Genomic DNA, 15219 nt, shown 5'->3' on the forward strand with positions numbered 1-15219 from the left:
GATCCATCTCATATCATCGCACCAGAAGAGATAGAGATCCGATCAGATTTAACTTATGAAGAAGAACCAGTGAGGATCTTGGTTAGAGAAAACAAGGAGTTGCGTAACAAGAAGATTCCTCTAGTTAAAGTGCTCTGGCATAATCATAAGGTTGAAGAAGATACTCGGCAAAGAGATGATGATATGAGAATGCAGTTTCCACACCTCTTCGGTTCAGGTATTTCTTTAAATTTGAGGACGATTTTTTCCTAAGTGGGAGAATTGTAATACCCCAAATGGTAGGTCAGTGACTATTTTAAAAGAATTTAAAATTTTGAGGATTTAATTTGATAAATGTTAAAGTATCAGGAATGATTGAGTAAGACCAATTAGTAAGAAATGGACGATTAAAAGGGCATTTTGGTCATTTAGTCATTTTTTTATTAGGGACGTAAAAAAAGGGGAAAGTTAAAAATTAAGTTAAGCTACTTACTCCTCTTCTTCTTCTTCGAATGGTTTGTGCTCTCCTCCATAGCAGAAGGTAAACTTCATTTAACTATTTTTTCCTTCCGATTCTGGTTTGCTCTTGTAACAATAAGTGATGTGTAAGCTTAAGGAAGGGTTTAAGAAGAGTAAAACTAAGAGGTGGATGTTTTATATGAGATTTAAGGAAATGGGTTTTTGAATGAAATATTGATATATGAGTTTTTATTGAGGTTTATGAGTACATTTGACTTGTCAAAGAAGTAAATAAGAGATTAGAAGCTTGAGATGTGATTAAAAACATGTTAGGAAAAGTGGTACGATTCTTGGGTTGAGATGTTCCTTGGAGATTTTAGAAGTTATAAGAGGTTAAATGAAGGAATATTAGTTGGGTTAAGTAAATAAGAGTTTAATAGTATTGTTGGAACTAAAAGTAAGAGATTTAAAGGAAAAGCTAGTACAAATCGGGATGAAATTGGTAAATCTAGGTAGGGGTATCGGTACTGGAAGAACAGTACTATACTACAGGTTTAAATTTGAAGAATTTTAATGAACAGTATTGATATTGATGCAATTAGTGTCGATACTACTGTGGGTATCGATACTAAGAGAAAGGTATCGATACCAGGGAATTCCAGGATGTCGAAATGGTATCGATACTGAAATGGAGTATCTATACCATAATATAGAAGTATTGATACTAAGAGAAAGGTATCGATGCCATGAATTACATAATGTATGAAGGGTATATCAATACCATAGTATAGAAGTATCGATACCATGGTAGGGGTACCAATACTATTGAGTCTGGAACTATAAGATAGGTTGAAATTGTTATAGAAATTGAAATAATAGTACTTTTGAGTATTATTAAAGTATAAATTTTAGGGAACATACTAACATTGGGTATGGTACATGTCTTTAATGGATGCTTGTGTAGATCATAACCAAGCTCCTGAATCTGGTAAGAAAAGGGCAAATATAAAGTTACTAAGTAGCCGACATCATTACATCTTATTATCGAGGACTATCAGGTGAGTATATTTATTGTATTTATTGGAGATGAAAAAGATTCGCAATTATTCAAATTAGAATGTTTTATTTTAATATATGTTTTATGGTATTCAATATGTTTTCATTACTTAAATGAAATCCATAACGGTGCATTATAGGCATGAAAGGATGCCATAAATGACATGCATAACGATGCATTAAAGGCATGAAAGGATGCCATAAATGAAATGCATAACGGTGCATTAAAGGCATGAAATGATGCCATAAATGAAATGTATAACGGTGCATTAAAGGAATGAAATGATGCCATAAATGAAATGCATAACGATGCATTAAAGGCATAAAATGATGCTATAAATGAAATGCACAACGGTGCATTAAAGGCATGAAAGGATGCCATAAATGAAATGCACAACGGTGCATTAAAGGCATGAAAGGATGACATAAATGAAATGCATAACGATGCATTAAATGCATGAAAGGATGTCATAAATGAAATGCATAATGATGCATTAAAGGAATGGAAGGATGCCATAAATGAAATACATAACGATGCATTAAAGGCATGAAAAGATTCCATAGAAATGCATAACGATGCATTAAAGGCATGAAAGGATGCCATAAATGAAATGCATAATGGTGCATTAAAGGCATGAAAGGTTGCCATAAATGAAAATAATGAATAATTATTAAAGAATAATGGGAAAATGTACATAAAGAAATGTATGCTGGACATACTAAGAATATTTATGATAATAGTATAAAAGAAATTTATTTTAGGTAACAGGCACTTATCTAATCCTTATGGATGATATGAATTAGTTCGAAACTAAGAAATCATGATATACTTATGTATACATTAATGTTTCTTTACAATATTATGTCTCACTTAGTAAATATTTAACGTGTGTTAATTTCACGCGTAGGTGAAGGTAGAGATTAGCCGAGTAAGGAGTGCAGCAGTAGCAGCAGCTATCATCAATTAAGGTTGACTCGTCGTAACAATAGGACAATCTGAGTTATTTTGAAAAACTTAGTTGGCATGTAGTTAAAGTATGAAAAATGCTCTGAATTTTATTTAAATAGAACCTCGAAACAGATTTCAAATTAATGTTTTGTTGTACATAAAACAAATGTTATGTTTTAAGAAATTTGGAAGCAAAATTTTAAGGTTTTTGAGGAAATATTTTAAAAGTGATGTGACATCTGTATCTCCTGTACAGAAAATGATATGGGAGATGGGTGTTACAAATATACTTTTCCATGGATGGATCAAACAAAATAGAATGTATGCCCAAGTAAGTCATTGAAAGACAGGGTGTAATTGACATGGCATAGTGTCTAGCATTTACATACTCAGATTAGCAGTATAGTGTGTAAGGACACTTAGTGAAGCACTATGGTGTGTAAGGACACTTAGTACAGCACTGTAGTGTGTTAGGACGCTTAGTACAACACTGTGGTGTGTTTATAAATTGTTATGAAATGTAAAAACAAACTTAAAAAGTGATTTTAATTTATGAAGCTATCAAAATACCTTTAAATATTGTAATGACCAAAATAACCATAAAATTATATAATATTAATAGTTATATATTATTATATTTAATCAAAATTTGTATATAATTTTAGGATAAAGTACACAAATGGTCCTTTTACTATAAAGTAATATTTCATTAATTCATTCAACTTTTAAAAGTTACAAAATGGTCCTCCAACTATAAAGTCTTACTTTGTAGAGTCCCTTGACTATAAAAAGTTATGAAATGGTCACCCGACTATTCCTTATGTTCTAAACTTATCTTTTTTGTTAAAATTGATGATATTCTAAGTTGAATGTTAACTTGTTGACTGTGATATGATAAAATCCTACCCCGAAATCTAAAATGACTATCACATCTCAGTCATCATGCTAATGTCCAACTTAGAGAACCGCCAATTTTTTTAATGAAAATGATGAATTTGGAACATAATGAATAGTCGAATGACCATTTTGTAACTTTAAGTAATCGAGACACTTAATAAAGTAACATTCTATAATCAAATGGTCATTTTATAACTTTTAATAGTCGAAGGACTTAATAAAATAGTACCCTATAATTAGGGACCATTTTTGTACTATACCCATAGTTTTAATATTTATATTTAATTATTATTAAATTAAATAGTAAATCAAAGATATGATTTGTTTTGACTTGTAGCTTATGATTGCGGCAGGTAAGGATTCCTTCAATCTTTTTTTGCCACCGATTCAATCCATCTCTCCTCTCTAATCTCTTCCTTAATTCTCCTAAATATCTCTATAATTTAATAATTAAAATACTTAACAAAATCATATCCATCATAACTTAGGTAAATAATCAATCTCTAGTCATATTATTTTGGATAAACTATATTGATCGTAATTAATTTATTAATACTTTTTTCATTAATGTTTTTTGACAAAATTATAACTATGATTATATTTTTTTAATTTTAATCACCGAATGACTATGTTGATATAATATTTTTATTTTTCACATTATTTTCTCTTTATACCATTTGTTCATATGTTATTTTTTTAATAAATATATTCAATTAATAAGGCGGTGACAAATATTATTACCTATTGATAGAGTAAAATCAATGAAAATAAATAATTTTAAAATTAAAATAATAAATTTAAATAATTGTTTTCAAATAATTTAAATTTAATATATCCTAAATAAATATTATGAATTTAACTTTAGAGTAATTTCATATTAATTTTATAAAAAATGAAAAAAATTATTTTCAAACGACGTAAGAAAATAATTCTAATATGATCTTCTTTTTAATTAAAGTTCAATTTAAACTAATTTAGATGTAAATATAAAAATAATTACAGTTCCATTAATTCTAAGTGTATATTTAACCTTGCATTATATAGTAATCTCGGTGATAAAAGGTTGTTATTCCTTGAGATCTCGAATTTAAACACTATAAATATCATGATTATAAATGTTCGATATCAAAAGATTGAATATCTTTAAACAAATATTATTTTGTATTTATTCTATATTAATAGAAAAATTATAATCTTTTTCATTTCTACACTAGATTAAAAGTCAGTCGTATAGATAATTAAAACGAAAACTGTCCATATGGTTTTGTGTGATGGTGGGGGTCCGTCGTCCTATTAATTATAAGAAGAAGAAAAAGGTTCATGTTGACCATTCCATTTGGGTGGACATTGAAATTTCAAAGTGGATTTTAAAATTTTAACAGCCTTTTTGCTGACAGCACCACCGACCTATATATTTTCCCAGCCGAGCAATGGAGACGAGATAATGGTACTTGGAAGAAAAGCTTTTGCTTCTTGCAGTTTCTTCTCATATATATATATATATATATGGGCAATGGTACATAGAAGAAAAGTTTTTGCTTCTTGCGGTTTCGCAAAAACTTTTCTTCCGAGTACGATAGTCCCTGTACAGGGCCGGAATCCAATTATATTATATAAAAAAAATTAGTTTTATATATTTTTATGATTATTGGATAAAAAATTGAGAGTCGAGATTATCAATAGAAATGAAAAGATATTCTCTGACAAAAAAAATAAATGATCTCGACTTTTGATTTTTTTCAATCCATCAATTCTAAGAATTATAAAATTAAAAAAAAATTACACAATATAAATGGATCTAATCCATATATATATATCAAATGGTCATACTATCGTAAGTGTTTAATCCTAATAGAGAAGAAGGCAACGTATGTGTATATTGCAGCATACATCCGAATGAATCAGGTATTATGCTGGAATTCTAAATTTCTTATTTATTTTAGAAAATTGAACATTAAAAAAGGAATATATTAAGATGAAAAAAGAAACGAGAGAGAAAAAGTACGATACTGATGCAAAAGCCTCTCCACACTAAAACTAGGATAGTTGTTCTGCATGAAAAATCTGTGCATATTAATATATAAATAATTTGTAGTAAGGTAAACTCTACTCTACCGGACAAATCCATGAACCTTCACCTCTAGAAGAAAAGTTATCCATCATTTAAATTGTGGTTACTATCGTTTTTTTATTACGTTGTGTTTAACGTGATTGCAGCAATAGAATGTATTATTACAATAATTACAAATATAATGATTGTAAAATAACAGTTCTGGACGGCATCTTTATCGCAATGTAACGATTTTATTCCAATAATGAACCGCTATTTAAATTCCCGGTCCATCCCTTCTTCATGTGAATTACCATAATTCCAATCTAAAGCCCTCAGATGATCTTGGTTCCCTTGGTTCAATCCAACACCATCTCTCCAGTTCTCATGACGTGCAGCATCAGGTGCTGCTAAGCCACTCAGGTTGGCATTGACTTGACCATGGGTCAGCCCTATTTCTTTAAGGGACGCTGCCGAACTTCCATGGGACGTCTTAACACCGAAGCCAGGCATATTAACCGAAGGGTCTAGGAACGACTGGAAAGGTAAACTGGGGCTCTGATTTTGCAAGTTTAACATATTCTGAGGCTGCTTTAGTAGGCCTAAATCACTAGGAAGTTGATAGCTACTTGGGATGCGGATATCGGTAATGGTATTAGCAGCATCAACTAAAGGATTATTTAGCAATGAAGGTGAAGATGATGAAGGTGCAAATGGATTTGGTTGAACCCTTCTCGCTGAGGGACGTAGGAGAGAACCGAGAGGTTCCAGATGACCGGATTGAAGTCCAGAGCCAGAGCAAAAAAGGTCGAGCCTTCGAGAAAATGACGATGAACCCGGAAATGGTGGTGCAGGGATTCCAGTGAATTCTTGCACCATTGCTCTAAAATTTGTCGTGTCGGTGGTCAGAACTGTAGTGGGTGCTCTTCGTGATGCCCTTGTTCGCTTCTTGGGATTCTTTGTCGATGACCTTACACCATTGTTGTCATGAGAAGGCCTTGTTTGAACCGACGATGAGCTCGGGAATGAACCACGGTTGAGTCCTTGTGGACCCAACTGGCTCGGTGAAGAGAAGCCTGGTAGGTTACCATGGTCAGTGCAGTTGGGGTCATATTTTAGGTTACCTGGCCTAACCCCATCAAGATGTAGCAGTTGAGATTTAGAGAAAGGGTTATTGAGATAGCTTGGCCAAGGATAAGAGAAAGCTGGTGGTTGATGGTGGTTCGAGCCAAGCGATGGGTGTGGGTTTGATAAGGCACCACTAAAGTGACCTGAAGTGTTCAGAAAAGCTGGGACTGACTCTCGCATCGAGTCATACTCATGATCATCATCACCACTTGAAGATTGTAAACTACTATTACCGGAATCCATGGCAACCAATAGTTTGTAAATATATATATATACACTTTGTATTTTATTATGTTTTGAATTTATAGGTGTGTCAAATGTTTTCCCAAAAAAATATGGTTAGCCACTTATGTGGTTATGTGTAATTTTCTAATCATCCGGGTTTTGGATCGGATCAAATTAGAGTATTATAAAGACAATTATTAAAAAATAAAAAAAATAATGATATGATATAAAAAAATATATTTATAGACCATCCGCGAACACCAAAATTAGTGATGCGACCAGTCTAACAAAACTAAAGAGAAAGAGACAAACGGTGCCTGAGAGAAAACTAGAGTGAGTACCCTAAGAAAAAGTTAAGACTCCTATTGCATGTCTTATTAGAGTGACGAAAACAAATATCAATTTAATAAATTATCATAGCATTATTAATGGTACCAAAGATGAATGCAATTTTACATCATAACTCGTGATAAAGGGGAATTGAATGCAAATATGGGTGTCAATAATCAAGGGTTATTCATCAACCAACAAAAACATACTACACATAATATCATTTACTTATCAAGATTCCATCATTTTTAATTATAATTACTCAGCGCTCAAATTCAATTGCAATATGACACTGCATTGACGTGATAGGTCCAAGAGAAGACCCCACCATCAAACACAAGGCACCAAAACTGAATCACATGCATTCATTTCTGTAATTCTGTAATAGTAATGATACGAGATCAGTGGTTTTGTGATTGAAGTGAATATTGTTCTTTAAAATTTTGGGTTTAAGCAGGTATACCTACCTTGTTAATGACTAAAATAAATTCTGAATAAATATAATTTTATAATCACCTCATACTATAAAAATATATATGCTACATGCTCTCCATATAAACACACCTACGCTGCATACATCACTGCATTAAAAAAATCAACAAAGCATAAATTCTGACCAATATAAATGTTATCTTAGAGGTGATAAAATGAAGAAAAAAACATTCATCATAAATGGCACTGTCTAAGGACTTATTTGTTTTTTTTTTAATCTATACTGCACAGCTAATAGCACTTATTCTGTAAATCATCTTTCACAATCTTAATCATGTGGTTGTATATTCATAATGAGACATAAACATGAAAATTTAAACCTGACCCTATAGTTTCTCACTTGCAATTCTGCCTCGATCGAGTAATTAAAAAGTCCTATGCTTGCCTTACGGCTCCATAGGAGTTGTCGCCGTTGGTCTCATCAAGATTCCTTCTCTATCTTCTTTATGTTCAACAAAACATATAGTATATCCCCTTCTATGGTGGAGCTTTATGATGACTATTTAACATGCACATTATGAGCCTGAATTCGAAGACGTGAACTAGGGATTTATCGAGAAATTGTTCTCAACTTGCTTGCCTCTTAAAGAAAGGTTTCTGAAAGATGAGAAGTTTCTCATTGCTGTTACTTTCAATTTCTACGACTCTGGCGTCCCACTTCAACCGTGTTGTTAGAGCCCTGGCTGATCCGACGAGAGGAGCAGTGTCACGGATTATCACCCAACCCTGCACCAACCATCAAATGCATCAATATAATCGGTACCATTCGAAGGGTCCAGTCATTTGATAGAATGGGTTTAGGATGCACAACGTCAAGCATTTAGGTTTATGAAAACAGAACAGATTTTCAATTAGCGTAGTTCTCATTGGCATATATGTAGGAAATATACTCAAAGTAGTTCGCCTAGTATCACTAACTCATGTTTCTAAGATCAGTCCAGTAACTAGATTTCATTAAAATAAAAACCAGCAAACATCCCTAAAATTCTTTAGATAATCTTTATGCAGCATAACTAAGGAGCAGGGCGTGATAAAGACGAAATATGCGACAGCAGGACACTGTCTCTAAAACACGATTTTTTAATTGTGTTTTTCAGCATTTGCAATGGCAGAAATGTGTTTTGGCGTGTAATAACACATTAAGCTTTAGATTTATTATATACAACTACTGTAATTGTTATATCATTTCAGGGATAGAAAAACAGTAGAAGGTAACCATAAAAGGAGCTAAATGTCGCCAGTTTTGAGTAATTGATAGATTGGTTCTAGTACCTCGGGACGAAGCACTCGATCTATCTCAGTGAATAGATCAAGCATGGTGCATCTTCGATGTTGACTGGTCTCAAGGGATAGAAGACCTTCTGCATGAACCATATCATAAGTTCTAGGATATGTTGGAAATGCTTCACACCTGAAAGTGATACAGATGGATCATCAGACAAATAAAACCACAAAAAGGGGAAGGCATATGTTGTTCATAAAAGGTTTAATGTAAAGCAGATCACATCTTCAAAAGAGTGGTTAATCAACTGTGAAACGAAAGCAACACAAAGTCCTAAATTCATTCAAGTTTTCAGTGAAAACAATCAAACCATATCAGAACAGTAATTTTTTAAGTTGTTGAAATCATATGCAACATAGGAATTACTATAACGACATGTTACGACAACACAGCAAAATGATAAAAATGTTTAGATTGAGAAGAGAATCACCAATCATGTAGTACACCAACATAGCCCCTGTCGAGAATGAGGGGAAGGTAGTTGGGTCCACTTGTCGGGACTACGTTCATAACCCAAACAGACTTCCCTGCTTCCAGTAAAGCAGCATTTAAACCACCATAGCGAGCATTCATGTCTAGCACATTCCTGAGCATGTTATAAGGTGGAGAAGGATCCTCATCACCAGGTCTCTTTGGATGATCCGAGAATATTAGAGGTGACAGAAGAGACCAAAAATTACGAACAGCTGTTTTATAGTTTGCAGTATCCTCATTGAGTTCTTCTGAGTTTAATCCTGCCAAAATATCAAAAAAGATCAGCAAACTGATAAATCAAAGTGGGAGACAGAAATTTCTTATATCATTGCCTATATGATGGAATTGTTACTTCTAACAAAAGTATCCAAAGAACATCAAATTACCATATAGTGCTAGTTCATTCTTGTTTAAGTTAGATCTAGAAGGCCAGGTTGGCCTCTCCTCAATAGGAAGCCAACGGCGGCTATGTGTGCCACCTATACAGTTCTGTAGAGGTCGATAATATGGAGATTCAATATCTTGTCCTTTGCTACAGATAGGAGGACCAGAACCAGGCTTCCTGGACACAAATGATTAACTTATTAGGATTTCCAATAATTTATACAGTCAAAACAATTTCATTTTTTTTTCAAAAAAAGAATGTAAATAAAGAAAACTGCCTTACCGGGAATTGTAACAATTCTTTTTACTGGTCTTTTTCCACAAAACAGTTTCATCTTGTTGAGACATCAATTCCCAGCAGAGATTTTCTGCAAAATCACGAACAAAGTTCCACCTTTTCTTCATGTCTTTGTTACGAACAAAACTCTGAACATTGGTAAGAGGTGAAGTCCACACAAAGTATCCACCAGGCTTTAGAACTCTATCAACTTCAATCAAGAAAATACCATCTGTAGCACACATTTAGCATAAAAGTATATTTAATAAAAGCTCAAATATAATAATCTTGGCATAAGTCAAATATAGAAGTCAAAATATGGTCAAGAGTCAAAATTAGCAAATATAAGAGTTGGTAAAGGCATAGCCAATTTGTGGAACTTACAACAAAAAACAGCAGCCAAAACAAATCTTCTGCTAGGAGTTATATACAGAACAATTAACAATTTTATGTTTCGTCTGATACCACAAAAATATTAAATATTTGAGACCTATGTTTTCGTTCCAACAGAAATTGCTTCTATTAAAAGAAGAAATTATAACATTTCAGGGTATGGGTAGGAAGATGAAACCATGGGGGGAAGAAGCCGCAAATCCCATATGAGCAAGGTTTACACTGTTAACTGATACCTTTTTTATCCCAGTCAAAACCACAGCGAGCACAATGCAGCATATCAAATGAAAGAGATGGATACGGTAGCTGTTTCGAATTGAAAGAACCAATCATTGCAGGAAGGCCCCTTTCTAGTGTGAGTTGGACTTGACTGCCTGACGACTCGTAGTTTGCAATACACATGGTTAAGAGCTGCTTGGAAAAGAGGTGAGCTCCAAAACTACCATAACCACATCCTATATCCAAGATAGTTCTGACCTGCAAGAATAACCTTAAATTTAGACAACACAGGGAGACTATAAACACAAACTTCTATTGCTAATGCAAAAGAAACTAACAGAATGATAGCACTCCAAAGGTGGCAATTAAAGGTATCATTAACAATTTGAACATGCTTAAACCCAAAAGAGAAAATTGCTTAGACTGTCAGGTAAGAAATAAATAATGACTTTTAAAAATATCCCATCTTTGAATTTAAACAGATATAACTTTACTAGATTAAGTAGACAAATTGAAAAAATCTATGAACAATGGAACAGTAAAAGTATGGGACTAATGAAAATTCCCGCTTACCCCAGCTTGTACGAAATTAGATTCATTTCTCAATCCAATCATTTCAGCAATCTGATGGGAATAGTCTTCCACACCATCAAACATAAGCGATGCTGATCGGAATGAAATCTGCTCTTCCTCTAGCATCATCATTCTGCAATTGCATAAATCAAGGAGTTTAATAAATGATTTTTGGAAGAAATAAAATGAATTTGGAAATAAAGGCAGTTAGATAAGAAAGTTGACTGACAAAAGAAACTTCCACTCACCACCTCTTGGTTAAACTGCCAGAAGTGAAGACCTCTTGACCAGTAATTTTGACATTTGAAACCCAAATTACATCTCTCCCAGTTGGCCACCTTAGAGGAATTTTATAGTTCACAGGTGGAAGAACTAAGCAACTTTGCTTATAGCCTTGTCCGCATAATCGATCATACTCATTACCATCAGAATAACCCAAAGCAAGATTCTCCGAAACATTAAAGCATGGAATGTGATACTCAGACTCCTCAGGGCATAATTCTATTTCTTTCATCCTTGAAGGACCAAGTGAAAGCTCACCTATATCCCACAAATCAGAAACAAGTTGCTCTTGCAGTCGTCTGTAACCATGGAATATATGACCCCTAGACATTGTTGAAATGGAGAGTGTCCACCAAAATGATCCAGTAAGGGCAAGAATCACAATCAAAACTAAACTGAACTTCAAAAATAGCACGGTTAACTTATGCCGGCTTCTTGGAGAACCAACACTGAAGGGATCAGATGTAAAACCATCCTCAGTGGTACCATATTTAGAAGGTGAATTATCCGGACAAAATAACCGAAAAGGAAACCTGAGTGGTGAATAGCTCGGATCGGAAGGGTGATTTCTATCCAAATCTTCCTTCTCTGCTTTATCTTTCACTTGAGAGTCCCAAAAATCATTGCTGTTGCCCGAGTTCCGTATTCCAGATACACCTCGATGCAGAGGCCGGGACATTGTTATAACCTGAAATCCCCAAGGGTCGGCAAGATGGGGGAAAATATATAAACACCCAAGAATCAACTCGGTGAAATTGTTAAATTTGATATATTCTACTCAAATCCACTCTCTGAAACATGCTAAATCCGTAATATTCCTCTAAACAAATGTTAAATCTTAATAGAGACAGCCATGAAATGGTTTAGCTAACGCAAAGAAACTCTTCACTGAAATAAGATCAAATGGTATGTTTTCTCAATTTAAAGATACTAGATTAATAAACCCTGCTGAAAATGAACCTATTAGAAAAGCAAATTTTAAGCAGTGAAAGGAAGATGATGGAAAAGTGGGTTTTTTTTCAGGAACGATTATAAGACTGAAACAGCTAAAGGAAAAAATTAAAAAGGGAAATTTAAAGACTCGAAGGAAATAAAGGAAAGGAAAGTAGATACATTTCCCTACAACACACTTTGAGTGAATTCCGCCACCTGAGAGTAATGAAGGGTCAGCTCATCTTCATTCAAAAATCACTTATTCCACATTAAAATGAACTTCTCTTTGCTACCCAATACGAAAATTTAATGGCAACCCAGATTTAAACGAGGAAAACCCATTTTGGATCAATCATTTGAAAATGAAAAACGATATCGAATCTAACGAAACCAAAAACAGTTAGAAAACACACGCGAAGGGGAACAAAAATAATACAAAAACAAAAGGAAAAGTGTACCTTGTTTGTACAAGTAGAGGTGTGCAGATGAAGATAGCGCAAAGGGAGGCTTAAAACAAGCGAGATTTCATCAAATTATGATCTAAAGAAGAAAATTCCTTTTGTTTGAACTAAGAGAAAACTCTTCTTTTATGTGTTTGTTGCCTTGCTTAAATGGCGACCTCTCTCGAGTAGGCGGTTTTTGTATCGACCCGAACAGGACAGAGCTCGTGAAAAGTTTGGGGGAAAATAACACTAATCAAATGAAATGGTTTGAATCAAAATACATGCGAAAGCTGTTAATAAATGATGAACGAGTTGCTTTGAAAAAAACAACTCAAATCTCCTTCAAGCTTTTATCTTCACACATTTCTTCTCTACTAATAAACGCGCTAAAGATCCACCACTGAAGTTCTTGTCCAACTGTATCTTTCAATTATTTTATTTGATTAATGAAATCTGAAATCACAAGTATTTTATTCAAGTTATAATTGAATATAGTGTTTAATAAATTATGTATGAATTATTCTTATAATTATTATATATTAAATAAATAAATATGAATAAAATTTTCATCTTTATTTAATGAATGAATTAACATAAATAAAAATATGTTAGCTCATTTATATTGACGAGTTTATATTGACGAATAAATTTGTCTGTTAACTCATTTAGAAGTTTATTATTTATTTGTTTATCGAAAAAAGTCACGTCTCGAATAAAAAATAAAAGACTTGCGCTAGGATATTTTGTAGTAAAATTACTTGTTGTAATAAACTTTATCTTCAATTAGGAGTGGTCGTTCGGTCGAGTTAAGTTAAATAAAAAAAATTGAGTTATTTATATTAATGAGTCTTATTTTATAACTGAAACTTCATTGAATTGTTTTAGTTGAGTTTATCAAATTCGAGTTGAGTCGAGTTATAAAATAAAACTTGAATAACTCTAATAACTCGATATTTTTAATAATAGTAGATCAGATTTTAAGTTTGAGTCGATTCACTCAACTCTTTATACCACATACAAAAAATATGAAGATATATATATATATATATGTTAGGATCTAATTAAGTAGTGTAAAATTAAAAATATTTTCACATTTTTAAGATCGTTGAATGAGGATAAATCAAATGCTGAGATTAATAGTAGTAAATGAGAATATATTCATTGAAAAAAAATAATGAGTTAATCGCAACATTTGATTCCCCGCATTCAACGATTCTAAATGGGCATAAAACTATATGTTGTATATGATTATAAAAAATTTGTTTAAATTGAATCAAATGGTATTATAATATCATAAATATTTATAATAAAATTTAAATAAAAATTAAAACAATTCGACTTAAACATTTAAATAAAGTTTGAATTACTCGAATAATTTAAAAAAAATTACTCAGTTTGTTCAAACGCTTACCCTGAAATGAAGAGAGTTTAATTTGATTTAAAATTACATTCGAAAATACAGATTTAAATTAAAATAGAGGATGCGATAAAGATACAGTTGGTTTTGAAAGATGAGTATTTTCACAAGTGGTAAATTTCAAACATTTTCTAACTTTTTGTTTTATTAAAACTTGTTGTTGAATTGTCTGTTAACTAACTATAAAATAGCATTATTTATTTGTTAATTAACTATTTTTATAGTATTAATTATTTGTTAATTAATTATTTTTATATATCGAGTAACATTTTTAATTATTAAAATAATTATTTTAATAAACCTTGGGTGATAATTTTAATAAACCTTGGGTGATAATTTTAATATTATACCTTTTCAATTTATATCACCAAATCACATTCTGACATGGGAAAACGTAAAATTTGTCCAAAATGTCCCACATCTCATAGTGAAAAGATCAGATCTATGGACGTACTTGAAGTTTTTTCATTCTGATTTCATGACATTCGGATTTTGCCGATTCTAAAGCTGCCATTGTGGGGTTGTTTTGCTCCTCTTTGTTTAAACATGACATTCTGCTCATGTTCACCGCTTATTAATATTTCTTTTACTCTGATTATTATAAGATTTATAAGGAGTATTTCCTTTTTATTTCTATTAGAGTTTCACCTTCCTCTCCTCTCTATATAACATTAAAATTATATTTGAAATTTACCAAAAAATCATATTATAAATTACTCAAAATTTTATAATCTGTTAAAATTTAAAGTATGTAATTTTTTAGTATAATCATCTGTGTCTGGTTGATCAATAGACTAATTTAAATCGAATATTGTAGAACAAAGACAACTTTTTCAACTCATATTATTTCATTCACAAACATCAGAATTTAAAACTCTAATATTACTTAAGAAATTCAATTATCGTATCTTATTAAATCAACTAATTATGGACAATAACTATAAAAATTTAAAAATTATTATAATATATATTGATAG

The 15219-nt window shown here is 32.2% G+C and overlaps 2 protein-coding genes across 2 annotated transcripts; both read right to left on the reverse strand.

Annotated features, from left to right (window-relative positions):
- Positions 1 to 5663: 5663 nt before the first annotated feature.
- On the reverse strand, positions 5664 to 6761 carry LOC120130152. Its single transcript, XM_039147468.1, has one exon. The coding sequence runs from the start codon at positions 6759 to 6761 to the stop codon at positions 5664 to 5666; it is 1098 nt and encodes a 365-aa protein (XP_039003399.1).
- A 974-nt stretch (positions 6762 to 7735) lies between these two features.
- On the reverse strand, positions 7736 to 13072 carry LOC120130161 (probable pectin methyltransferase QUA2). Its single transcript, XM_039147472.1, has 9 exons — positions 12840 to 13072; positions 11419 to 12153; positions 11168 to 11300; positions 10612 to 10852; positions 9989 to 10214; positions 9708 to 9883; positions 9278 to 9581; positions 8838 to 8976; positions 7736 to 8291 (listed from the first exon to the last, which is right to left on the reverse strand). Exons 2-9 carry the CDS (start codon positions 12126 to 12128, stop codon positions 8133 to 8135), a joined length of 2088 nt encoding a protein of 695 aa, XP_039003403.1. The 5' UTR covers positions 12129 to 12153; positions 12840 to 13072; the 3' UTR covers positions 7736 to 8132.
- Between the last annotated feature and the right edge of the window lie 2147 nt (positions 13073 to 15219).

The sequence above is a fragment of the Hibiscus syriacus genome, unplaced genomic scaffold (assembly GCF_006381635.1).
Source record: "Hibiscus syriacus cultivar Baekdansim isolate YM2019G1 unplaced genomic scaffold, ASM638163v2 tig00110515_pilon, whole genome shotgun sequence".
NCBI classification, from domain to species: Eukaryota; Viridiplantae; Streptophyta; class Magnoliopsida; order Malvales; family Malvaceae; genus Hibiscus; species Hibiscus syriacus.

Bases quoted from the DNA above. Each gene is read 5' to 3' on its own strand.
- LOC120130161 (XM_039147472.1), bottom strand. From the start codon at position 12,128: ATGTCCCGGCCTCTGCATCGAGGTGTATCTGGAATACGGAACTCGGGC. The intron at 11,301-11,418 runs GTGGTGAGTGGA...ATGCAATTGCAG, and splicing joins TCTGGCAGTTTAACCAAGAG to AATGATGATGCTAGAGGAAG. The intron at 9,884-9,988 runs GTAAGGCAGTTT...ATTTGTGTCCAG, and splicing joins AAGAATTGTTACAATTCCCG to GAAGCCTGGTTCTGGTCCTC.
- LOC120130152 (XM_039147468.1), bottom strand. From the start codon at position 6,761: ATGGATTCCGGTAATAGTAGTTTACAATCTTCAAGTGGTGATGATGAT.